The sequence below is a fragment of the Haliotis cracherodii genome, unplaced genomic scaffold (genome assembly GCF_022045235.1).
Source record: "Haliotis cracherodii isolate W230 unplaced genomic scaffold, xgHalCrac1.p SCAF_2, whole genome shotgun sequence".
NCBI lineage: Eukaryota > Metazoa > Mollusca > Gastropoda > Lepetellida > Haliotidae > Haliotis > Haliotis cracherodii.
Window position 1 is genome coordinate 1,189,272 of NW_027266275.1, and position 27,876 is coordinate 1,217,147.

A 27,876-nucleotide genomic window follows, 5' to 3' on the forward strand; every position below is an offset into this window, starting at 1 on the left:
AGATGATCGTTAATCTCCAGATACTGAGCCGCCGAATATGCTACAATACACAGTGTTGATCGGTCGAACACACTTTTCTTATTCTTATCTAAATATTCGACCGATGGGGATTACAACATTTACACAACCGAATGAGAACACCAATTAATTATGTATGAATGTTTCCACTCAATAACGTTTATATCACATCAAGGACCAAATTCCAACTTGTAGGAAACCCTGTACCAAACCTTTGGCCCGGGCATATCATCATTGAACACCCAAATAAAGTGTTCATACCTCCTGGAAATTGGTTCCTCCGGAATTTTAGCTCAAGTAATTTTATTTCGCAGGACCCAATTTCTAGTTTCATCAAGGTATATATTATATCAGTGATGTCAAACTAACCAAATACGGTCGTCAATTGTTTCTTTCCAATTACCAAGAAGAGTATATAGTCTGGTCTCCTAGTAAAATGGACGAAGAACTTAGTAAATAATAATATCGTTAAAAATAATGGTATACGTATTAGTAAAAATAATAGAGAATATTTTCATTACAATTTAGTTAAATCTCATGACGATAGTTAGATCGCATGACTATCATTGAATCGCATCATCATTTACACATAAAAAAATCCCGCTGTAGTAGCAGTATAGGTATATAAATCTGGCGCCAGTGGAGTTGCGGCAGAACTCCCATTACCTATACTACTTGTCCCTTTTCGGACTAAATTCTCAGCGGATCTGATCATCCTTCAATTACATTATTCAAGACCGAATATGATGATATATAATATATTATAATGTTTTATGTTGCGTGGTTAAAGCTCACAAGAGAAAGAATAGAAAGATACGAATAAATATATTAGCTGTCATTTCACAACCCCAAGCTGCGCTACACTGTGCATATTACATAACGCCCATACAGACAAGTCATGTGACGCAGAAAGGGAGATAATTCGGTATTATCCACGAAGTAATTTCTGCACACGGCACTACAGTACTTACATTAGGCGTGAGCGATCAACAGAGAACTAACGTATCTGACATTTAGGTATGTAGCTGCCTCTTGTTATCCTTCTCATCTCTATTGATATATCAAACACATTCTTTAGGATTTCAGGTACTGTCAAGTGAGGGAGTTCTTTGTGTTTAGCGAGAGACAAATGTGGAAGCTGTGGAGGACGATTTTTTGTTTTGTTGGTGGTCAGCCTGCCAAGTACAATGTTTACAATGTTACATGTATCATTTGTCGTTGTTGTGTTCGTCGGGTTCGCATTGTTTGGACCTGGTTCGTTGTGTTGTTAAGAGGATGGAGATATACAGGGTGGTGGGGTACTTTCCTCTACAAATCAAAGTGAGAAGTCCGGGCAGGCAGCTTGCTGTAACATTAGCTATAATTAGTCCTCACGCCTGTTCTCCCATTAGGCAATCACAGCAGGAAGTGCCATGCGTGTTGTTGTCTGGCAAGAAGGTCGACAGGGTAGATAGTGTGCGTCACTAAGGCAACCTTTTACAACGTCCAACAGTGATATTTGATACTGTTTTCACAAATAGGTTAAATTCTGTGACTAGGCATCAACTTGAGATAATCACTGCTTATAATTGACCCTATTATCAGAGACGTCTACTAATAGGCCTACATCTGTACTGCTCTGAGACTCTTCCAACCTCCTGTTGGTAAGCAGATAGAGGAGTCAAATGAGAATGTATTCGAGACCCGGTAGTGTGGCATGCAGGATTTAAAAAAAATCATATTTGGTACTCGGATTCAACATTAAAAAGAAATAATGGTGTAAGTAAAAGTTTCCTTAATAATATCATATTTTGTCAATGTTTTTTTCAGTAGGCCTAGATCTAATTTATCTCCCCGTGCACCCATGCCTTTGAGATTTATGTTAAGTATTATTCAGGATTCAGGGCTGGATGAGCAGTGAGAGTGACATTAGGCCTTGATGGTATTTGGGATTCTGGGAACTGGGGTTGGCACCATCAGTAATTTTGCCCAAACACTTCACTGTCAACCTCCGGTTTTCCAGATTGGGCATATAACCAAAGTGAATGAAACATGGCTAATGAAGTGTGTGTGTATGAACATGGCACATGATTCCTCGGGGTTACTACATAGTGAGCGGAGATACACAGGTGTGTGGTTGTATGCTGCTCTCAACAGTATTTCATATCTATCATAGATCAATTTTGAAGGAAAATCCTGCAGATCAATCTTAAATGTTTAATACTTGGGTAAAACCCACCATCAAGGCATTGGTATTTCACGTTAAACACCAAGTAAGTATGCTTGCTGATAATGAAGTGTATCCGGCAAAGGTCATGATAATGGGCGATCTTTTTCAATTTATCTCCCCTTCACTAACCCGCTAGGTGCGTTGACCCAGACGATCCAACCTTAAACTGACGGCGCATGTGGTATGCGCGATACGAGCCGTACATGTTACTATGATGCCTATTGACAGTTAACTAGTATAACCTTCACTTTGTCGGCAACGATCACGCTTGTGTGTGGACAGCATATCTTTTCGCCTAAACAATGATTTATCTATTGCCATGTCCGGAAATAAATGTTCCTTGATTTAATGATACATCAGGGATGACCACGGCTGATTATATTGTATAGTTATCCACTAGATATGCGTTTGAAGCGATGCGGTGAGATCAGCTGATCGTTCATCCCATGTCGCTTTCTGGACGTTTTGCAATCGGTACTGAAAGTGTTGGCCTTGATGTATGAATATGAAAATTAAGTAGATTTTGTATACGTTCCTATATCTATGTTGTAGCATCGCCGAGCAGGCAACATCATATGCATGCATTTCAGTATGTACAACGGTGATGCGATACGGTACGCGAAATGTGAAGGTCTCATGTGACGTTGCCCGTAGCCTCAATGTTGTGAATATTGGCAGCAACACATGCAAGTATTTGTCAGATATATAACAGAGAGCAATGAGGAATGTTCTCAAGAAAGAGTCACAGGCACTGTAAAATTACGTCATAAACTAGATATCATGTAAGAATGTTCAAAATAAAAGAAATGGAAATCACTGAAATCTGTTTTGATATTTAAAGGGTTAAATGGTGCATGTTGTATACAAGGATTTTATGTATATGAATGGTAGCTGTTTGTTGCCAAATACTACCATCATTAGATTTCAATACGATCAATGAAAGATATATATTATGTTGGCCTTAAAAAATTCAGACACAGAGGACCCTACATGTTAGTTAAAATACATATTCAAGAGTATTTGTACAAACTACATTTTTTTAAATAAAACAATATATTCATACTAATTGCCAATCTCTAAAATGTTGATTGTATTAACAATGTACTGTCTGGATTGACAATAATCATATGATTGTGACACAGTTAAAGCTGATTCTTAACTTCATTAGGCCTTGCTTTTTATGTTTCCTTGTTCTGAACTGATGTTTCAAATTCCAACATAAACAAATTATTAATGTTTTTCTTTTTTCTCTTCACACCAAAAGATATCTTCATTGCACAATGACACAATGACAATTATTTTATTTAATATCTTGGCACACTTGTGCATGTCTACTAGTATTTGATTACACATGCATGACTTTTTAGCTGTCATCTGTTTCTGGACTGAATTTTATGCTAATAAAGATAAGTAACATAAAAAAGAGACTCTGGTATTCTTTCAGGTTTGCAGAATTATGCAGTCTTATTCATTTCAGCCAGTCTGTCTAAAATCCGGTCCTATTTTTCAGGCAATAATAAATGAATGAAAATGTAAGAAAAAATATACCTTACCAGAGTGAATCAGTCAATATGCATATTGATTGAAATATTGAGTCAAAATACATATTGGGCCTGATTATAGACACTGACTGTAACAAATGTAAGTATAATCTGGTATATGCAAAAACAAATAACATAAATAAATCTATGTATCTACATGGAATGACTGGGGGGTTCGATTTGCATTTATTTAACCATCAGAAGATTTGATGATAAACTTTCATATTCATATTTTCATATAAAATTCATATTTGCTATATGATAATAATATCTACAAAATATACTTTATACTACAGGTGTCTTGAAGTACTGTTGAATGAAAATCAGGATACTTAGATACAGCAGGATAGTGTGTTGGTTTGTATGGGAAATAATTTGTCAACATTAAAATAAATATAATGTTACTAAAACAAGAAGATAAAACTATGATTTAGTTCTATTTATGCATCATACACATTTTGTGGGGTAGTCAGTATGATTTGTTGTTTGTTGGGACACATCTCTGTAATTAACTACTATTTTAAGAGCATGAGTATCAGAATTCTGTAAGAAATGATGGATCAACTAATTAACACCTGTGATGACACAGAGCACTTAATGATGGGACACATGTTACAAGGGGCAGAATAATATGGGTAAATCTCTTATTTCAATGCATGATGACTGGTATGTATATTGCAACTGGGTAACTGAGTGCTTAGATCAAATAGATGCATGGTAGATGTTCATTTGGCCTATTTCTAAAAAAATAATATAAATTCAAATTTTCAGATGCAACTTTAATATTGATCTAAAAAGTAACATTTAAAATCAGTTGTTTTATTATTTTTAACATTATTTCTTCTTAAAATATTTGTAAAGGCGCGGATGAATACTTATTATATAGATCATTGGTTAAGGCCTGTCAAAGTTGTCTGTGTGCTGCAAATGTTTGCGTATCACTAATTTTATTAAATTGAAGACCATGGTAGTATTTGTTGACATTTGAATGCTTGAATTGTTGTGGGAAATAACACAAAGGCTGATAAATAAAATGAGTTTGCATTATTTCATCGATGCAATATGTTAGCCCTGACTGACAGAATGCCTCGCTGTTTTCTGACGTAGAAAATACCGTGGCAATATACCATTTTTCATGGCGTTTTTCCCGCTATATTCCAAAGTGACAATTCGTCTTGTAGATGAAAACTCAACAAATGTTGATATCATAAACTAATAATCACTACAAAATATGTGCTAGTTAAAAATATTCAGTTGTAAACGACCGTTTTTGAACGAAGGTGCAACAGGATAACTCTTTAGCTTGGCTCCGTCTCTACATGTCAGTAGTTGTCGCAGCGCGCATAGATCCGGGAACCAGACCGGAAGCGACAGTTTGGACCGTAGCTTATATCATTTCAAAAGGAGAGTTATTGCCCTTTGGAACAAAAAGATCGCCCCTACTGCAGATTACCAGGCATTGAAGGCGGAGAGGAAATTTGTTTCCTTTGTATTGAGGAACTATTTGGTCAGCTGATTGCTTGTTGTAAGGAGGAAGTTTTGATCTTTTATCACAGAACCATCTGACAGAAGATGTAGCTTGCAATAGGGACTGGTGTTTGTATTGAATTGTTATTTACAGAAGAAGAAAAAAAGAAGGTTATTGTGTCACGCAGTATGTATTAAAACAGTTAAAATTTTCAAGATAAAAGACATTTATTTTAAAGAGGTATTGTCAGGCTAAATGTCTTACAGGACGCTGAAAAAAACTAAAACATAGATAGCTCAGATAAGGTCAAATTTACTCCTAGGTTTGACTAAATGTTGTCAAGAACCAGACAGTCCACATACACATGCTGATAACTACAGTGAGAGTGAGATATTTCAAGTGACAGAAGAAATATTTAAATCTTACCACTTTCTAAGGCGAAATCATGTGTTCTCTCTTTGTCCAAATAATTAGTTAATTCACAATCCAGTGATAGGAGCCTTTAAAGTGAAAGTGAAACCACTCGAATCTGTTACATCGACAGGGCTTTGTCTACGATTCCAAACAAAATGCCCTGGTTGCCGTTGTACAGATCGGACTTAGAGCTAAGGTGATCGTAACTCCCATACCTTAACAATAACATAGACTTACGACAGTCGTAGCGCTAAGGTTGTTTTGTATAACGGCACACTAATGGGTGGAGCCCCTGAATTATGCAATGGCTTTATCCAATAGCTGACAAGCATGCCCCTAGTGACAAGGGCATGTCTGCACAAAATCTTACTGGTGAAGAATCTAATTCATTATTTGAAAATGTCTCTTGACAGAATTTTTTGATTTAGTTGATGTCACACTAAATCAAGCTCTTGACATGTACCATTTAAAATTGGAAGATTAACCACATTGTTTTATTTGGAAGGTAAGAGGCCAAATCTTATTAATAAGATCACGAATGTACCTCTGTGTCAACATTGTTGTACACTGTAAACATCAAAGGAAATTATAATGTTGATTCGATAAATCCAAAATGTCTGTTCAGATTTTAGACTAGTTAACACTTTCAGCTTCCTTCCCACATTAATCACACTCCATGATTATAACTGAAATACTCTGGAAAGCGGTACTAAACCCATCCCCAGACATTAAGGATTGAGTGTTCCAACTTCGTGACTTGGTTCATGGTGATAGCCTACTCACACATCTGGTGTAACAGTAGTGAAGGCTCTGTTGAGTTGGCTTATGTTTCATAGTTAATGGGACAAAAAGGAGGAAGTGTTGTATTATTACATTGAATAAAAAATAAGTTAATACAAGCGAAAGTCACTATTTTGAAGAAAAATGCCCTTTTTTTCCAAAACGTATTTGCCCAGCAAGGCACTTAATTTTGAATCTTAGATACATATCCACTGAATTATTGCTTCATGGAAACACAAAACTGGTGACAACAGAAGGTGGGCTACAGTGCTGTGTCTTTCTCTAGCCAAACTATCTTCTTAAAGATATGAGGCTAGAATTGTATACATGAAACATAAAACAACTCGATCACAAGCTGATTACCATGTTCTGGGAAATGTGTGTCTTGATATATGGGTGTCTGTAACATGCTGTATTGCATCTTGATATATCCGTGTCTGTACTGAATTTCTAAATCAGTTGACTATGTGGTGTCTCAGTAAAAGTGTCTATAAGAATCAGGTCCGACTATGTGGTATCTCAGTAAAAGTGTGTTTAAGAATCAGGTCCGACTATGTGGTATCTCAGTAAAAGTGTCTGTAAAAATCACACAGAATTCTGATCTAATATCAGCTTGGCTTCCATTCTGAGGATTCTGCTGGTGCCAGCTGCTTCTTGTGAATCGTTGTAGCAATATGTGTAGCATGTTCATAATTCATCAGTTTTGAAGGAGCAGGTTTAGTTTCTTCAGCATGCTTTTGATTAAGATTCTGTATCTCACCTTGATTATTGTTCACAGAGTTAAATACTACAATTTACATTGCAGAAGCTACTCAACTGTGAGACATGTCCGGACCCCCACCACCTTACCCCGGTGGCCCAGCCTACCCCATAGACAATAAGGGAGTGCCACCTCCAGGTAGGTACAGGGCCAAACTCTCATCCCCACCCAGCCTACCCCATAGACAAAATAAGGGAGCGCCACCTCCAGGTAGGTTCAGGGCCAAACTCTCATCCCCACCCAGCCTACCCCATAGACAATAAGGGAGTGCCACCTCCAGGTACGTACAAGGCCAAACTCTCATCCCCACCCAGCCTACCCCACAGACAATAGGGGAGTGCCACCTCCAGGTACGTACAAGGCCAAACTCTCATCCCCACCCAGCCTACCCCATAGACAATAAGGGAGTGCCACCTCCAGGTACGTACCTGGCCAAAATCTCATCCCCACCTAGCCTACCCCACAGACAATAGGGGAGTGCCACCTCCAGGTACGTACAAGGCCAAACTCTCATCCCCACCCAGCCTACCCCATAGACAATAAGGGAGTGCCACCTCCAGGTAGGTACAGGGCCAAACTCTCATCCCCACCCAGCCTACCCCATAGACAAAATAAGGGAGCGCCACCTCCAGGTAGGTTCAGGGCCAAACTCTCATCCCCACCCAGCCTACCCCATAGACAATAAGGGAGTGCCACCTCCAGGTACGTACAAGGCCAAACTCTCATCCCCACCCAGCCTACCCCACAGACAATAGGGGAGTGCCACCTCCAGGTACGTACAAGGCCAAACTCTCATCCCCACCCAGCCTACCCCACAGACAATAGGGGAGTGCCACCTCCAGGTACGTACAAGGCCAAACTCTCATCCCCACTAACCTACCCCATAGACAATAAGGGAGTGCCACCTCCAGGTACGTACAAGGCCAAACTCTCATCCCCACCATCCTACCCCACAGACAACAAGGGAGTCCCTCTTCTCCCCCCTACAATCACAAGTAATAACGAATAGCTAACTACCTCTCCATGGTGTTTTGAATGTCATCAGTTCAGTGTTGAAATAATCAACTGCTGTGGTGACACTGTAATGGTGCAAGTGCTTGGATAACTAGAAGCTTTAGAAATCATCGCTATTAGTTATTCCTGCTGTTCGCTTGCACTGCAGTCTTGATACATTGAAAGTATATTGTAAAATGAATGTGAGTATGTGCTGCAGTCTGATTGGTTGAGAACTGTTGTAAAATGAAATTCAAAGCCCAGAAGATGTTCAGTCTCTCTGTGTAGATATCCTTTTCTTGATAAGAATCTTTTTTTCTCAATCATTCATTTTTTTGAAAATCATGCCATATAGAAATGAGTGCTGTAAGTAAAGTGCCTCTAATCCAAAATGCCTTCATTCTGAAATCTTTGTTAGATTTTGTGTTTGAAGATTAGTTGTGAGAGGTCTATCCATTATTAGTCTTGTTTTCTACAAAATAGAATCATTTTAAGAGATAGTTATGGTCCTATTTAAAGAATGTTGTACATTCAGTTGATTGTTGCTATTTGCAGGGCAGTACCCCCCACCTGGACCTCCGCCCCCCGGATATCCAGGTAAGAACTTGATGGAATTCCACATGGCAGAAATGCAGGGCTGTTCTGGTAGCGAATATAGCCGTCACTGGTTACTTGGTAACATATAGATCTCACTGATTACATATTGTCAAATCATAGGTTTTTGGACATTTCGTTTTTGGACGGCCATGTTTATTGTGATTGCTCTTGATAACCGGGGAAGTATCATCACCCAGACATTTTGAATACTCAGATGGTGGCTTGCTTTTAAGAGAAAGTTGTCTTTTATAAGTGAATGAGATTTTACATAGTTGTTCATGTGATTGGCAAGAAAACTGTGAATATTAATTAAACGTCCGAAAACCCATAACACTGGGATATGTGTAGCATCGGTTACGCACATATATATCACTGTCTAACCACTACATACTACCAGTGTGTATATATATATATATATATATATATATATATACACTGGTAGTATGTAGTGGTTAGACAAAGCTATCACTGGTAACCATGGTAACATGCAGGTTGTATGCATGTATGTGAAATTTTGTAATCTGTAATTTGTTTTCCAGCTCAACCTGGTTACCCCCAACAACCAGGTAGGTCTTTCACCTAACTATATGTTAAGTACACCTGTACAGTGTTGGAGAGGGTCTACATGGGGGACTCACATCTTCAAGTACACCTGTACAGTGTTGGAGAGGGTCTACATGGGGGACTCACTTCTTCATTTACACCTGTAAAGTGTTGGAGAGGGTCCTCATGGGGGGCTCTTTTCTTCATTTACACCTGTACAGTGTTGGAGAGGGTCTGTTATTTTTCAGGAGTCAGATTCTCTGAATGTTTATGTATGTATAGGGCCGAGTCATCCTGTCTCCACTGAATGCACTGTGGGAGAAACGTCAGTCGTAGCTCAAGGGTTGTCACAGTTCTGTGGGAGTAAGACAGTTGTAGGTCAAGGGTTGTCACAAGTCTGTGGGCTAACATCAGTTGTAGCTCAACGGTTGTCGCGGGTCTGTGATGGTAACGTCAGTTGTAGCTCAATTGCTGTCACAAGTCTATTGGGATAACGTCAGTTGTAGGTCAAGGGCTGTCACAAGTCTGTGGGGTAACATCAGTTGTAGCTCAACAGTTGTCGCGGGTCTGTGATGGTGACGTCAGTTGTAGCTCAAGGGCTGTCACAGGTCAGGGGATAACAACAGTTGTAGCTCAAGGGCTGTCACAGGTCTGTGGGAGATACGTCAGTTGTAGCTCAAGGGATGTCACAAGTCTATGGGTGGGGGGGTGCTTTCACAGGTCTGTGGGGATAACATCATTTGTAGCTCAAGGGTTGTCACAGGTCAGTGGGGATAGTGTCAGTTGTAGCTCAAGGGCTTTCACAGGTCTCGGGGGATAACATCAGTCGTAGCACAAGGGCTTTCACAGGTCTGTGGGGATAACATTAGTCGTAGCAAAAGGGCTTTCACAGGCATTTGGGGATAACATCAGTCGTACGTGGGGATAAGCTGAAGGGTTGTTACAGGTCTGTGGGGATAACGTCAGTTGTAGTTCAAGGGATGTCACCACACCTTTTCATCAAACCACTTATCTTACTGTTGCCATGACGATATACTATTATGTATTTATGATAACGAAGAATAATTGGACAATTACAGGTCAACCTTATGGAGTACCAGGTCGGTTTAATTGCATGTACTTTCACTAGCTGTGGCTACATTTTGTTGTATTTTTTGCATGTATACATTGTGTTGCTGTTGGTGTGATTATGATATTAATTTTTTGGCAAAATACAGTAAACTTTGTACTTGTACAGTGTGTTGGCTGAGTGTGCATAGTGTTGGCTGAGTGTGCAGTGTGTTGACTGAGTGTGAGTGTGCAGTGTGTTGGCTGAGTGTGAGTGTGCAGTGTGTTGGCTGAGTGTGCAGTGTGAGTGTGCAGTGTGTTGGCTGAGTGCATAGTGTTGGCTGAGTGTGCAGTGTGTTGACTGAGTGTGAGTGTGCAGTGTTTTGGCTGAGTGTGCAGTGTGAGTGTGCAGTGTGTTGGCTGAGTGTGCAGGGTGTTGACTGAGTGTGCAGTGTGTTGGCTGAGTGTGCAGTGTGAGTGTGCAGTGTGTTGACTGAGTGTGCAGTGTGTTGGCTGAGTGCGCAGTGTGTTGGCTGAGTGTGCAGTGTGTTGGCTGAGTGCAGTGTGAGTGTGCAGTGTTGACTGAGTGTTAACTGAGTGCAGTGTTTTGGCTGAGTGCAGTGTGTTGACTGAGTGTGCAGTGTGTTGGCTGAGTGTGCAGTGTGTTGGCTGAGTGCAGTGTGTTGACTGAGTGTGCAGTGTGTTGACTGAGTGTGCAGTGTGTTGACTGAGTGTGTAGTGTGTTGGCTGAGTGTGCAGTGTGTTGGCTGAGTGTGCAGTGTGTTGGCTGAGTGTGCAGTGTGTTGGCTGAGTGTGCAGTGTGTTGGCTGAGTGTGCAGTGTGTTGACTGAGTGTGCAGTGTGTTGGCTGAGTGTGCAGTGTGTTGACTGAGTGTGCAGTGTGTTGACTGAGTGTGCAGTGTGTTGGCTGAGTGTGCAGTGTGTTGACTGAGTGTGCAGTGTGTTGGCTCAGTGTGCAGTGTGTTGGCTGAGTGTGCAGTGTGTTGACTGAGTGTGTAGTGTGTTGGCTGAGTGTGCAGTGTGTTGACTGAGTGTGCAGTGTGTTGACTCACAGGCAACCATCTTGCACCCAGCTTCATTGTTGCTGTACACCATGTTTTGTATGTCCTACTAACACGTTAGTATGTGAGCCCAGTGCCAGTATGTGAGTACCCAGGTTGAGTTATTCACAGCTACCAGAATGTTGTTTGCTTTGTTAGGCTTAAAAAATAAAGAGAATTGGTTCTCAGACACTGACTTATATAGTGCAGGTGGGTGGGTTTTCGGTGTTTTTTTTTTTTTTTGGCTTGTTCAAACTTGTATGTAACCAAATAAACAGTTGTGTACCATAAACCAGGGAATGGGCCCCCCTTCATAAACAAGCATACAAACTCCTATTGCCTTCATTACCATAACCGAGATGTGCAGTAAATGCAAATGGACTTGCGGCAGGCTTTCTGAAGATTTTTTTTTAGGCTTATATTAAAACAAATATGAAATGTGTATCAGTAGTGGAAGATTGAGTGAATAAGTTCGTAGTGGCTAGGGCTGCAACGAAGACACTATGAGGCGAATACGATACGTATCACAAATATTGGGTAATGAATGCTAATATTTAATCACGAACACAATAACAAGTCAGCAGTTGATGTATTATTTCTTATGTTCAGTGAAACAATAAGAAAATAAATTCATCGCCATGGTTTGACCATGTTGACAGTGTTAATATTATTATTATGTCATATACCACACTTCTCCAGGTACTAGTATCTACTTAAATGCAACAATGACCAGTGACCACATTACTGTTAAATTAAATCAATATGAGTGTTGTCTTTTTAAGAAATCTATGACTAGAATAAGTTTTTATGGATATTTTTAGGTACAGGGTATGTAAATGCACAAGACTGCATATTTATGGTTACAGTCTTTAATGTTTTGGGAAATAGTCAATCCTAGTTACTACGAATAACAAGGTCAGTATTTACGGAATACATGAGTGCATCGTAACAGCCCTAGTAATGACTTACTGTATTCATCTAGTAGTATCGTGCTTTCCCCCAGTACATTTCAGTATCATGTGTGATGTATCATGTGTGATGTATCATGTGTGATGTATCATGTGTGATGTATATAGAGAATAAGTCTCTCTTTCTCGTTAAATACCATAGAAATTCCAACGAGAATGAGTGTGGTATTTCATTTATTACCCACGTTAAATATATATTTAAGTGTAAATACATAACAACTTTCATTCGTTGACAGTCCAAAATGAAACCGGTTGCAAAATCTGGTTGCACATGAATATTGATATATGCCCAAATATGGGCATTGTTGACATTTCTATGAATACGCATTAACGACATGTGCCTGCAGTTGTATGCAAACATAATAGCACCGACGCTCAACATCCTTTTGGAAGAATTTCTTAAACTTATGGTAATTCAAGCGCCATGTTGTTAGTATGCAGGACACCTATAAGAAAATTTGAAAAGTCACAAGAGCGCCCTGTTGTTAGTATGCAGGACACCTATAAGAAAATTTGAAAAGTCACAAGAGCGCCCTGTTTTGAATATCGGACCAACAGTCAGTCACTCTTACTGCCGGGGTCCTGGGTGTGCAATCAAAATGGTTTGGTTCCTTGATCTATCAGCTGAATTTTTATCATTCCGTATCAGTTTGGAAGAGGGAAATCTGAGTGTTTGCCAAAGACATTCATGTTAACTCTACGACCCTGGAATAAAAAAGACAACCGTGATCTACACACAGCGTTTTACGTTAGAGATAGGGAATGTTCTTCACCCTCATGGGGACCCTCAATCTATTGATCGGTAGTCGTACATTGTAAATGGATATAGCTTGATTATATAATGTCAGTAGAAGCTCTATGCATAACCTAATATAGAGTGCAAACCGAATTTGATGCGTGTGGCTATTTTGTTTGGTTTAATTAAGTGTTTATAAATATTTCTCGCTCTCATGAGATTGCTTAAACTCTGCCTTGTAGTTGGAAAATGAATGACGTCTAGTGATCTTTTATGAATGAAAAAAGTAGTCCTGGTGTGACAGAGGTCATGGTTATCCAATCAAAACGATTAAAAGGAGGTCAACCTTGTACGACATATGTGAGGTAGGAATTTAGTATCTTACCACCTGTATCTTCACCACGTGGGTAATAAAAATATTTACATATTGTTTAATGTCTTCATGTCAGAAAGTGAAAATTGAATCAATTTCAATTGATGGATGAATCAGAACTTTCTTAAGTCTGTTAGTTTAACTGACCATGAATAGTTCACTTTTTTCTTACAAACTTACTTCAGCTGAGTGTTACTATCTATGGAGTGTAAAAGAATGTGTGTGCTGAAATTTGTGATCATGTGATAAGTAGAGTTCTGTTTCACAGTGTCCCTGTGTTCCATGTTCCAAGTGAAAATGAAAGTCAAGGGGTCTTTGTCATAGCCCTGTTGTTACAAAACAGCAAGATTAAGGAGATATATAGATTCCAGTGCACAAGGATCTCTGGATCCCACTTAGTTTCTGTCACTGCTATAGTCTTTCATATATCTCACCTCAGCACACCATTGGTAATTGTTGTCAGAATTACCGTATTTGACGTTTTTAGACGCCGTTTTGAACTACTAGACCAATATGTATGTTATCTTTATAAGCGCCCCATGTTAGCCCTGGCAATTTTCTATGTTGTCTTGTCTATTTCACACAGTTTTGCTAATCACAGCAGTGTAGAAGAGGTATGTAATTCCCAAGTAACCGTTATCGAAAACTTAGTTTCAGTGTCTTTTTAACTAAGTTGTTCATTACTGCTTGATCTATAAAAACAAATGTAACTTTTTGTGTTTGGTTTCAATAACCGCCCTTCCTTATAAATTTTCTGAGAACTGGGGACATTTATTACGGCAAATACGGTATGTCTGATGTGTTTTTTTTACTTGTTTTTTTTCTGGTCATCATTTGAGTGTACACGGCCTGTTTGCGTGCTTGAGCCATGTAACTGTAAATAGTTTTTGCCTCAGTGAACACACACTGGTGCACACCTGGCTCGCGGCGGATGGAATACATGTGGTAGGCATACAATGCCCATCTCCACATGAACACTGGGAACCATGGTGTGGGACTTTAGTCAACTGAACACTCACTGAAGACTTTTCAGATATTGAGTAATACAAAGTAAATGTGATTCATTCTCATCTGACACACTGATACTATAACTTCATTATTGATTATTTATGAAGCACATGAAAATAGGAATTATTCTGTTCTTTTGAAATGTTACAAACAACCTTCTACCAATTTTCCCGAAGTTTGAATCAGTGCATTCGGAACCACAACATTTTACTTCAACCTTTAATCATCCAGGGAGATGTATAGTTGAACAACTAGATTTAAATCCTCACATAACCTGCCAATCACCTCTGTCCTCCACACACCAGAACGAGGAAACACAATTCACATCTATAATAACCCACCGACCATCACTGTCCTCCACATACCTGGATGGTTCATAGCTGTGTGATGAGGAAACACAATTCACATCTATAATAACCCACTGATCACCACTGTCCTCCACACACCTGAATGAGGAAACACAATTCACATCTATAATAACCCACCGACCACCACTGTCCTCCACATACCTGGATGGTTCATAGCTAAGTGATGAGGAAACACAATTCACATCTATAATAACCCACCGACCACCACTGTCCTCCATATACCCCGATAAGGAAATGGGAATCACATGTACAGTAACCTACCAATCAAATGCCAGCATGGGTGTGGGAATTGCATTACAGCGTGTGAACGAATTTAAACTTTTCAAATTGCTTCGGTTTAATGACACTGTGGAGTTTTCATGTGGTGTAAGGTTGACATCATCAATAAAATTACATATGTTTGACTGTTGTTACACCTTTAATATTTTCTTTTATATTCAGTTGTGGTGAAGAGTTTTGGAATTTGTAGCCTTTGAATTTTCTGACATTGTATACTTATTCTTCAGTGTGATGACTGTAGGCCTGTTGGTAGGGCAGGGCGGCATCTTCACATTGAATACTGGGGGTGTCACCAAGTTCTCCCTGATCACACTTATATGTGCCAACCCTTGTGTAGATTGATGTACTGATCCTATTCTTTAATTGTAACATGTACTGAGGCTTTCAAAAAGGTGGCCACCATGTAATTCCTTGTTTACAACAAGTAGGGACGAGCTGACACACCAGCCTGTTGTTTTCATAAGCATCTACTTTGACTCACAACTCTTCATAATTTAGATGCCTAATTCACAGCATGTTTACTTTTGAATAGAAACATAGTTCTTATATAACAAGAAAAACCTTGGGATAATGTTTTCAAGCTGTGTTGGATGTTGATGGCTTTCATCCCTACAGACTTTAGATGCTGATGATGCAGGTTATCTCCTCGTGTTGAAATAATTTCTTTTGCCCAGTAGGATCCTACGCTTCATTTTATGTGACCCTGACTACAAGACCTATTCAAACAGAGAAGTATGTGTTGTGACCTGGGTCAGCTGACTGACCGTCCACATAACTAATTCATGTGAGTTTTGTTTCCAGGCCAGCCGATGTATGGTCAAGGTTGGTATTGCAGCCCCAACACTGAGCCTAGATTCCCACCACGGAGCTTATAGCATGGGGCTTGCCCACACATACTAACCTGCTTTCAAAAAGAATTTGCTTGGTTCTGAAAGTATTTTATTTAAAATATTTTATTTAACATTAAAACACATGATGAATGTAACATTGATCTTCTACATGTATTGATATTTTCTAAAATCTTCCACAACTTTTGTAATCAGTTGCTATGGAAACCCTGTAAAAGTTGAGTTGATTCAGCAGGTGCTTGTATGGTGGCTTGTACCTGTGCTATCTGCTCACATGTATATGGTTGTCCTGAGTCTGCATGTTGATGACTCATAGTGGTATTCTGGCTAATTGTACGTGCTATGACAAGAGTAAGATGTTCTGCCTCCTGAGGCAAGGCAGGTAACTTACTATAAAAGTTCCAGTTTCCACCCTTGCCAAACGTAGCTGGAATTTCTGGGTTTGATCTGTGACTATTACGAGTTATGTCCCTTCTATGTCCCTCCTAATTCCACCTCTCATATCACTTGCATTTGATTCAAACAAAATGGCAGTGCCCAGTAGAGCCGATCTGATCAATAGTCAAGATCTATATTGTAATAAAACAGGTCTTTCTTTGCAAAGTGCATCAAATCATGTGAGCACCTTTTTTTAAAACATGAAAAGATTTGGAAAAAAATCTGTTGAGGCTAAGTTGACGGTACACATGTTTTGTAATTCCTGCAATCAACCGAAATCTGCAAGGCGGTTTACGAACAGGGTGTTGATTTCAGCGCAAGATTTTGATTGGACTATTTATGGACTTGTTAGTCCAGCCAAAATATAACTCCTTTATTCGAGCCTAGTTGGGCAATGGTGGACACTGGGATTTGTAGTCAGTTAACTCCCTTGCCTAGGGAAGATTGACACGGTGAGGAGACACAAGGCAGTCCTGGAGAAGGGCAAGGTCATGTTGGGTATGGATTGGTATTGCTATGAATGGCTTTCTAGATTGTAGATGCATGAATAATGTTCAGGCAGCTATCGACTACTCGAGATTCAGAATGAACATGAGAATGTAATCGTTGCTACTTGTTACAAGGATACTCAACGAAGCGAAGAGACCATGTCTACAGGAACAATGCATGCAAAGGCCAAAGTATTTGATTTCCTGTTTAACTGATTGCCAAGATGGAGACAGCGTTGACTGCACATCCAGTAGCCTGTAGCTGTGGGTGGATGGTGAACTTGGTATATGTATGGGCCAAACATTTGGAGACACTGATTCAGATATTCAACGTCTTGGGGGGAAAAACTAATATGGTTGCTGACAGCCATCGACAGCAATATATTGTAAACTGTAGGGCACCTGTCCACACAGCTCCTAATAAGTCTATTTGATGTAATTTAGGCTTTAATGTGTATGCTTACTGATCAGCTGGAGTATATATTTATAAACAGCAGTAGTTATTTTATTTCTGTGTACAAATGAGAGCAGTCAAATGATTTAATTTCACATGGCTGGGATTGGTGTGAGAGTACACTGAGTGAAACAAAACATTTGCATCTTTTAGGGAAAACGTAAAATAAGAGAAAAATAGTTTGGCCTTTACTTGAAATAGCATTGTATAACTTCTTTGTAAGCTGGTGTATAAGTGTCTGTTTCACTGCATCACTCAGACCTCTTTGTAGTCTTATGAACACATGTGTCCACATGAGCATAGTCCATTTCATCGTCCTGACCTGCTGATGAACATACGTACATCCTCTCTATCTGTAATAAACCAAATATTTTTGCCCAAATTTTGTGCACTGCCTACTTGTCTCAAACGCGTTTGGCGAGTTGGTTCAACTTATCCTTGATTACCAGTAACATGCGTGGGAGTTGTCAATAAGCTATGCATACAACTGTCTGAGGAGTCAGCCCTGTTGTGTGCATGGCTGCCTGCTGGCCCTAGAGGCTGCTCCATGCCATTGCCTGACACCCACTTGTGCTGTATCTTCTAGAAAACATCAACCTGGAATACATTTTCAGAGTTGTTTGAGTAGTAGCAAGCAGACTGTGATTGACTGTGATTGGTTGGTTGGTTGTTTAACGCCGCACTCAGCGATATTCCAGCTATATGACGGCGGTCTGTAAATAATCGAGTCTGGACCAGACAATCCAGTGATTGATATCATGAGCATCGATCCACGCACTTGAGATCGATGACATGCATCAACCAAGTCAGCGAGCCTGACCACCCGATCCCGTTAGTCGCCTTTTACGGCAAGCATAGTCACCTTTTACGGCAAGCATGGGTTGCTGAAGACCTATTCTACCCCGGAATCTTCACGGGTCAGAGAACATATGAGGTGAAGTTGAAAACACAATCACTTGCTGTCATCACAAGTCAGCCATGTGCAAGGAGACTGACGTCCTGTGTGTTCCAGCACTTATAGAGAAAAACATGGGCTGTAGCACACATGGTCATTGTGTTCAACAGGGTACCTCTGTGAGGCCATGTACCCTCTGAATGAGTGTACCCACTGTGTGGCGGGTGGATGTGGCTGTGACCCCTCTTGATAAGCCTACAACTTATCATCATAGATGACCTCTTGCATAACATAAAGATAGAGACGGACCATTTGATATTCTGGAGAGGGGGTCTTGTATTTTATCGTAAGAAATAAAATTTCTCCTAAAAGTCTTGGAAAAAAAAGAAATTGCCTGCCACAAAAATTACATTGTTGCACGGTGTTTTAAAGGTGACTATGTAAGAGGCGTCCTAAGAGGTGATCAGGCTTGGTTGAAGCATGTCATCGATCCCAATAGCATGGTTCAGTGCTCATATCAATCACTGGTTTGTCTGGTCCACACTCGATTATTTACAGACTGCTGTCATAGAAGCTTGTAGATAAAAATAAAAAAATATATCTGGTTTTGTAGGTGTAGCTGAAGAATCTAATCTCGATACAAAATCCCAGCCCACCCACTCCTGAATGTTTAACTTGACAAAAGCAGTGAACTTATCATCCTGCAGATTGTTCTGTTGTTGACATCCTGCAGATTGTTCTGTTGACATCCTGCAGATTGTTCTGTTGGCATCCCTCAGATTGTTCTGTTGTTGATATCCTGCAGATTGTGCTGTTGTTGACATCCCACAGATTGTTCTGTTGTTGACATCCCTAAGATTGTTCTGTTGTTGTCGTTCTGCAGATTGTTCTGTTGTTGACATCCCTCAGATTGTTCTGTTGTTCACAGCCCTCAGATTGTTCTGTTGTTGACATCCCACAGATTGTTCTGTTGTTGTCGTTCTGCAGATTGTTCTGTTGTTGACATCCCTCAGATTGTTCTGTTGTTGACATCCCTCAGATTGTTCTGTTGTTGATATCCTGCAGATTGTTCTGTTGTTGACATCCTGCAGATTGTTCTGTTGTTGATGTCCTGCAGATTGTTCTCTTGACAGCCCTCAGATTGTTCTGTTGTTGACATCCTGCAGATTGTTCTGTTGACATCTCGCAGATTGTTCTGTTGTTGACATCTTGCAGATTATTCTGTGATGTTATAGGTTATTCAAAATAACTCGATGAACACCCAATTTGTTCATATGTCTATAGTTAATCTGTATTGTCATGATAGGTTAAACCTTTTTTAACTTCTCTTTAGTAGTATATTGTAGGTGTGCAGTTCATGTGGGTCGGCACTAGCTTCAACTCTAGATGTGTTGATGGCCGAGGTACTTTGTGTTAACAATGTTTCAGTATCTTTGTGGTTGGTTGCACTCTTTCATTGTGCCGTACAATACTGCATGCTAGTTAACCCATGTTAACAGGTGCTTGTTGCACTCCATAACACACTAACAGTATGTATGCATATCATCTGTTAATGCCTGGCTTATTGCTAAGCAATATCATTAATATCAATAATTCTTGAATATTTTATTTCCACTGTCCAGATTATTTTAAGTCTGATGATGCAAGCTACTAATGAATTAATTATAATTTTGAATTTTGTGTCATTGTCGACATGTCCATGTGCATTAATCAACTGTGCAGCATATATGGTACTACATAAATATTGTCAAGTCATTCTGGATTTGTGGAATTGTTGTAACTTCTTTTTATTTCTTTTAATCCTTGTGCTTCATTGTGTTAACATTTCAGGTTACCATGGTTACAGTCAGCCAGGTGTGTAAGGAAGAGAAACACTGACAATTTATTAGTCAGCTGTGTAACATTGTTCAACCCCTTGATGTTTGTGGCCAACACAGTTTCACTTCTATTTGCTGGAGTTGATTACAACCTTTAGTGTTGATAGTGGTCCTGTACCTGTGTTCAAACAAGTTCACCTGATTACACCCGTTTGAACAATCAGTAATTGTTACGACAGTGACTATGTGTAAGAATGTGATGATAAACATTGGTTTAGAATCCTATTACATATGGAACATGTCAAACAAGTAATGACCTGTTTCATCAAAGTATTGATTTACTAAAATGGTGCAGTGCTGTTGATCTTTCATTGTTTTTTGTGAAACCTCAATGCTACCCAGATTGAGAGCTTTTTCATTTCTTTTTAATAAATATGGATATGCATTTGATTTAATTTATTCCTGTTTGAACACTGTACATGAACATGGCACCTCTAACCAGTGTTTGAAATAAACGCCTGCCCGTGGCAGGTAGATCTCCTGTGGGGCCTATGGCCTGCAGTAAATTTTCGTGTTGATTTATTTGTCACAGAAATCTGCAGTCTTTTAAATGAGGGCCTGCAGATTCTGAGGTATGTGGGTCCTGATGGCAGGCAGGCAGACAATATTTGTTTATTTCAAACACTGCTTCTAACCAGTGTTTGTAACTAACTCACAGATACTCCCGTTTCTTCACATATAGTCAATATGATTCAATGCATTGGGTGAGGGATGTTTTCATAGCACTTCATAGATCTAGCCATTGTTTCCATTGTCTTTCAATGTTAAAGGCTTCTGCTGGTAGGTTCTGTGTTCACTGCACAAGTCAGGAGCACCTTGTTGACTGAGTCAGTAGGAAGCAGTACAACTAAGAATGGGGTACTGAGAGTCAAGTTGTCATGATTACTATATAAGTGAATGGGATCATGGCCCAAATGTCAAGTAAAGTGGGAAGTGGCCAATTGGTCCCGACGTTCCACACCTTGACTCCTGTCTTGTCTGTCACACTGGACCACCTTTTGTTGCGATACATTTCAGAAACTAAGGTGCAAGTTTGCCCAATCAAATCGCAGTCATGTGGATGCAATATGCTCCCGTCAACTCTCGGTCATGTAGAAATTTTCCTGGATGTGGCAGTTACCTCCCTTTATACATTGGTGTCTTCTCGCCTTCAGTGTGTTGTGTTCACAAAATGACTTGCAAACTTATTATCAGGTGGCACTCTACCATCAACAGATTATCCTGTTAGATTAACTAATAATTACACAACATTTTACTGTTTTGTTTCAATTACAATTTGTTACTCTTGATTAATGATATTTCTTAAGTTCTTCTTACCCTTCCTGTCTACATCAATCTATTGTATTTAGCCCACCTGGCCATCTGGCTAGATGGAACCTATGTTGCAATTGAATGTTGTCTTCATCTTAAGCCTTTTGTAAATCGCCACTGGTTACAACATATTAAATAATTATTTGTCTTGATAGAGTTTATGGTGACAAGCTTCCATTGTATTTTCTTCATTTTAATTAAATTTAATTATATCAACCAAATAGTAACACTATATTCTCTTCATGAGGATATGAGTAGTTATAGATCAAGGATGAAACAATGCAGTTAAACTCTCAAGATTGAGAAGTATTTCTGAGGAAGAATAGTAACACAAAACTGTCCTAAAAAAGCCTGTCTTATAAAGCTCTTGAATTTAGAGTCTGCCTTAAAAATGGATAATGTGTCTTGGAAAGCCATGTTGTTTCCTACCCATTCCCTATCTCATGTAAATTACTTTTCATAGTTCAAAAATAATAATCTGTGAATCTTTAAAAATAACTTCGAAGGAAACAGTTTTTATACAATCTACTAATTTTTCCATAGTTTTATCTCCCTTCAATGATTGTCTGCTTCAGTTAGGAATTGAATCTGGGTAACAGGTACAAGTCTGTCCAAATTCTGATAGTGATGTGCGGGTATTTTGCAGGTCAGCCCGGCGGCTACGCCCAGGGACAGGCGAGCACCACTGTGGTCGTCCAGCAGCCCACCATCGCCGTCGTGCAGCAGTTCAGGGAGGCACCTGTACAGACCCAGTGTCCACACTGCGCCGCACAGATCGTCACGGCAACTCACTACGACAATGGCACGTTTACCTGGGTCATCTGTCTCATCCTGTGCCTTGTTGGGTAGGTGTGCTTGCTTGAATTGTCTGATGCTGTGTTGTGGCGTCGGTGTACTAGATTATTTTGTCTGATAATGTAGACTGTTGCACAACATTTATGAATTGTTCACAGTCACACATTACATTTACAGACTGTTCACAATCACACATAACATTTACAGACTGTTCACAATCACACATAACATTTACAGACTGTTCACAGTCACACATAACATTTACAGACTGTTCACAGTCACACATAACATTTACAGACTGTTCACAATCACACATAACATTTACAGACTGTTCACAATCACACATAACATTTACAGACTGTTCACAATCACACATAACATTTACAGACTGTTCACAATCACACATTACATTTACAGACTGTTCACAATCACACATAACATTTACAGACTGTTCACAGTCACACATAACATTTACAGACTGTTCACAATCACACATAACATTTACAGACTGTTCACAGTCACACATAACATTTACAGACTGTTCACAATCACACATAACATTTACAGACTGTTCACACAATAGTTTCTGCATCCCACTTCTAATTTCTAACATGGGCTCTTCATGTGAAAATTTTAAATATTCCAGAGGTACACCCACACTGCACAGTGTTAAAATGCCCCATTGTATTTGAAAATGTGGGCCTTTTTTCAGATTTAGGGGCTAAAAGCTCAAGGCCCCATCCTAGAATTATCCCTACGGTAGTATAGTTAATGGGGTTTCTAGGTCATGTCCTGAAAATGCCCCATTCTGTGTGTTATCTTTACCAGTTATGTCTGGAAACATTTTCAGAACCTGAGTCTGGTCTGGACCAGTGGACTCATTTTCAAAGGTCAAATCTGGTTTTACCTTTGACCTGATTGAAAAAAATTGAGGGGCATTAACATGGAGCAGTTCCAGGAGCAGTTCTAGGTCCAGATCCTGATACAGGATGGGGCTAACCGGTTTTCCCAGGGTTCAGCATAGACACTACCCTGCTGGTCCAAGGCGAGTGAATAGTTGAAAGGACTGGGTGTTTCATGTCATATGTAGTAGTGGTAGATGAACAACTAGTTTATTTTGAATGCTTGGACTAGTTTGCATTAGTTCATGGGGTGTCTAGTCCAGAGTTTTATGCTATGCGTGCACACACTAGTGACATATCTACATAACTCTCACTGTATGGTTACCTCATGGACATGTGTTTGCAGGTGTGATTTCTTATGCTGTCTAATCCCATTCTGCATGGATGGCTGCAAGGATGTGATCCACACCTGTCCCAACTGTAAAGCCATGGTGGCACGATGGAGTCGGATGTGAGCCCCTGAGATGAACTGAGCGAGAAAGAAATGGCATTACCATCGAGAGAAGGAGTAGGCTAGTTTCAACAGATTCACCACATTTCCTGTAAGGTTATGGTGACCTACAGCTGCGTATTGTCTAATTATACATCGTTCTGTTAAACTAAACAATGTCTTAACTTGTTTGATATGGAAATATTCTGGACCAACCTGTTTCTTTTTTGTTGGTTTATCTTATAAATGATATACATGTGTTTTAATCCTTCATGTGTACTTTTACCAAATTTTGTCTAGTTGTAGCTGTTTCGATCTATTTTACTGCACGATGTTGTTACAGCGACCTTCCGTCTGGTTGACAGGACCACGGCTGTTCACTTGTGTACCATACAGTTGTCTTTTTGTGATGTATGGTGTACTGTGCTGTGCTGTGCGCTGTTGCTGTGGGTTGTCACTATTAGTGTATTATTTAGTTTTAAGCAGTTGACAACTTAACTTTGATGTCTCTGTTTGAGTCTTCACCACACTTAATGAACATCAGCATTATCTAAGTTGTGTATATTCACAATCCTCACAGAAACATTCTTGTTGAATTTCTATTTTTCTAATGTGACAATGCAAGGAGAGCAACAGGCATCATCAATGTGTTGTTGCTGGATGCAAGCTAAAGGCCCCTGTCAAGTAATGATTTGATGGTACATACACTGAACACCAGCCTAGTGTTTCCCACTAGGTATTTCCCATGGTTGTAGTTGAAGGGAAACATATTTTCGCCATATTGACCTGTTTCACTTCCCATATGATGGATTATGATTGTTTTACATACACCTTCATTTGTGAATTGCTAGAAGGGCTGGTACAACTATAGCAACAGAAACAAGATCATGTAGCTATCTCACACGTAGTCCCACTTTTACCTTTGATTGAGTCCCTTGTGCTATAGGCATTCAGCAAAGTGATTGTTGCCTATTGTCATCCTACTTGTACTTTCTCAAGTACATGTTTTTATAGGCAACATCAGTATTCAGTTTCAGTCAAATCAGACAGAACATAATTGCACACTTAAACATGTTAATCAATATGGTTTTAGTAATTACATTTTTTCGTATGTTAATTTTATAAACTCTTATTGTGTTTATGAATGCCAGATATACTTGGCATCTTTGTTTTGTGATGTTTATGTCATGAGAGATTTGACAATAACCTTACAAGAATGCATGATTTTTGTGAATTACTCAGGCCCCATAAACCGGCTACCATAGTAACCTGTACCAAAGGTCACTAGGAGCACAATGTAGAACATGTCTGCCAGGTTCTGATAGGTAAGTTATTGATCAGGTTGGTCATGCTTTTGATGGTGACCATGTTGCTTCTGATAGTGACTTTGTTGCTTCTGATGGCAACTATGTTGCTACTGATTGTGACTATGTTGCTTCTGATGGCAACTATGTTGCTACTGATGGTGACTATGATGTTCCTGATGGTGACTATAGTGAGTGGTTGACATGATCAGAAACCCGTGCTGTATTGGTGGCCATGTGATTATGAACTCACTATTAATTTATGCCAATACCAATCAAGTTTGCTCAGTAAAGATCTGATCTGTCCTGAAGGACAATTCGTGTGTGATCTTGACAAAAGATTAGCAGCATTTAGCTGACTTCTTGCAACCTATAATAGATTACTTTCTCTGTTTTCTTATTTACATTTTCATTGAGGCTTTATGTCATGTTATCACTGATCTGTTTCAAAAGTGATAAGATAGAATAGCTGAGATCCAAATGTATAAACATACCAAGTGCCAAATTACCAAGATGTGAACTGTAGATACACTTAAGACAGCACAAGTTCTCAAGCAATACAGAGTGAAGATGTACACTTATCCCAAAGATCTAAACCCTGACACAAGGATGTAAGAGTTTCCACTCTAGGAATGTTTCATAGGTAGTGGTTTGTTCACCCGTCAATGCTAGATTGATAAAGTGTGATGGACCACACATAAAGTCTGATTCCGGGAGGGATGTGGTACCTTACAAATGGTATTCACTGTTCATGTGTTCCAGTGTTGAACTTTGTACTTGCTGAATATATTGCTGGTCTGAAGCTACACCCATACACACAGAGATATTGATAGCCCAGTGCTAGCTACACCCATACACATCCAGGTACTGCTAGCCCACTGTATGCTAATGTTTGCTGTCATCCATCATGTACTTCTTAATGTGAGAAAATCAGCCAAGTGTTATTAGCTCCATGTTCTTGTTATTTGTGTCCAATGCTTTTATTTGTCAGTTTTGTATCCTAATATTTCTTCATAAATAAACTCTGTGTGCATAATACTCAATCTTGGCCATGTTTGTCCCTGCTGATTACCTGTAGAAAGATGAGGCAGGATAGGTGCATCTCCTTGTAGCAGGCTGATGGAGTGAGTGAGTAAGTTGCTGTAGTTTCCCTGTTAGTCACCAGAGTTCCAGCTGCACCAAGGCGGACTAGTCAGCAGTTGCCTGCATGATTTGTGTGTTTTGTTTATTGTTTAACACGATAGTCAGCAATGTTCTAGCAATGTAATGGTGGCTTGTAAATAAGTCTGGAACAGACAATCCAGTGATATATATTTTGGGGTCAGCGGTCCAAGCTGTGTGTGTACCATGGCACGCCATTGAGACAGGGTCACCTGTGTTCCAGCTATATATCACATTGACTGGTACGCCACTGAGACAGGGTCACCTGTGTTCCAGCTATATATCACGGTGACTGGTACGCCACTGAGACAGGGTCACCTGTGTTCCAGCTATATATCACGGTGACTGGTACGCCACTGAGACAGGGTCACCTGTGTTCCAGCTATATATCACAGTGACTGGTACGCCACTGAGACAGGGTCACCTGTGTTCCAGCTATATATCACGGTGACTGGTACGCCACTGAGACAGGGTCACCTGTGTTTCAGCTATATATCACGGTGACTGGTACGCCACTGAGACAGGGTCACCTGTGTTCCAGCTATATATCACGGTGACTGGTACGCCACTGAGACAGGGTCACCTGTGTTCCAGCTATATATCACAGTGACTGGTACGCCACTGAGACAGGGTCACCTGTGTTCCAGCTATATATCACAGTGACTGGTACGCCACTGAGACAGGGTCACCTGTGTTCCAGCTATATATCACGGTGACTGGTACGCCACTGAGACAGGGTCACCTGTGTTCCAGCTATATATCATGGTGACTGGCACGCCATTGAGACAGGGTCACCTGTGTTCCAGCTATTAATCACGGTGACCTTATGCTTCCAGTCAGACGTTGGATCTGTTGATGGGTCAACAACAACCACTCCTGATACAATGTTGCTTCCAATTGGCGTAAATCTTATACAGGAGGATCTGGTGCCTGTATGCGCTGTTCCAGAATATCCCAAACATGTTCAAGGGGGTTCATATCTGGGCTCATTGCTGGCCAGGGTAGGGTCGTTATTGCATTGGCCCTCATGTAATCAACGACTGTATGTGAACGATGAGGCCTGGCATTGTTATCCATGTACTGAGGTCGAGTAGCAAGGGGGTGGTTGTCAAAATGAGGAACGACTGGCCTCAAAACGACCCAGATGTACTGAGGTCCTGTAAGTTGCCCCTTGTGGTGACCAAATCCAACCTGCAATCATGAGAGATACACCCCAAACCATTACCGAGCTCCCGCCGAATGCAACAGTTGGTTTAATGCTCCTTGGAGTGTAGGCCGTGTTCCGGTGCCCCCAAACTCTGGTTCTTCCATCAGTGACGTGGAGCATAAAGCGACTTTCGTCTGACCAATGGATCCGTCTCCAAATTCTCAAATTCCAGTTCTGTCGCGCAATACACCATGCTAAACGAGCAGCTTTGTGGTGATCTCTCAACAAGGGACGCTTTATGACTCGTCTAGTCCTCAGTCCTGCTGCTTTCAGCCAGTTCCTGTAAAGTCTTAGGCGTTTCGCAAGTCAGTAGTGATGATAAAGGACTGACCCAGTTAGTGGCACTAATAGGAGGGTATACAGATCGCCCTTTCGAAACATAGTTCACTAATTTCCAAAATGTTTTATGGTCTGTTCTAACTTCGACAGGCTGTGTTCCTCATAATTAGACTATAGATTCTTCTTCTGTTTAAATAGACTCCTACTAGAAGAACGTAAGTTTGTAAAGGTTTCAAAACCTGCACCATAGTCCCTATGTACCCCTAGAGCAGCGTGTTTCATATCTTCCAGCTCATTGTCAGAATGTGGGCTGACTATAATCACA

At 40.1% G+C, this 27,876-nt stretch overlaps 1 protein-coding gene across 6 annotated transcripts; it reads left to right on the top strand.

Annotated features, from left to right (window-relative positions):
• Positions 1-950: 950 nt before the first annotated feature.
• On the top strand, positions 951-25,940 carry LOC139469371 (cell death-inducing p53-target protein 1-like). 6 transcript variants are annotated; one of them, XM_071251524.1, is made up of 9 exons: positions 951-1,035; positions 7,236-7,328; positions 8,739-8,780; positions 9,320-9,346; positions 10,403-10,423; positions 15,964-15,984; positions 20,116-20,139; positions 22,120-22,318; positions 23,517-25,940. In XM_071251524.1, the coding sequence occupies exons 2-9, from the start codon at positions 7,256-7,258 to the stop codon at positions 23,623-23,625; spliced, it is 516 nt and encodes a 171-aa protein (XP_071107625.1). In that variant the 5' UTR covers positions 951-1,035; positions 7,236-7,255; the 3' UTR covers positions 23,626-25,940. The 6 variants fall into 6 exon arrangements, with proteins under 6 accessions (XP_071107625.1, XP_071107627.1, XP_071107626.1 ...); XM_071251526.1 differs by lacking the exon at positions 20,116-20,139; XM_071251525.1 differs by lacking the exon at positions 10,403-10,423.
• The last annotated feature ends 1,936 nt before the right edge of the window (positions 25,941-27,876 follow it).

Excerpts from the sequence above, each read along its gene's own strand:
- LOC139469371 (XM_071251524.1), top strand. The coding sequence starts at position 7,256 with ATGTCCGGACCCCCACCACCTTACCCCGGTGGCCCAGCCTACCCCATA. Across the intron at positions 7,329-8,738 it reads TAAGGGAGTGCCACCTCCAG|GGCAGTACCCCCCACCTGGA; the intron begins GTAGGTACAGGG and ends TGCTATTTGCAG. Across the intron at positions 20,140-22,119 it reads CCATGGTTACAGTCAGCCAG|GTCAGCCCGGCGGCTACGCC; the intron begins GTGTGTAAGGAA and ends GGTATTTTGCAG.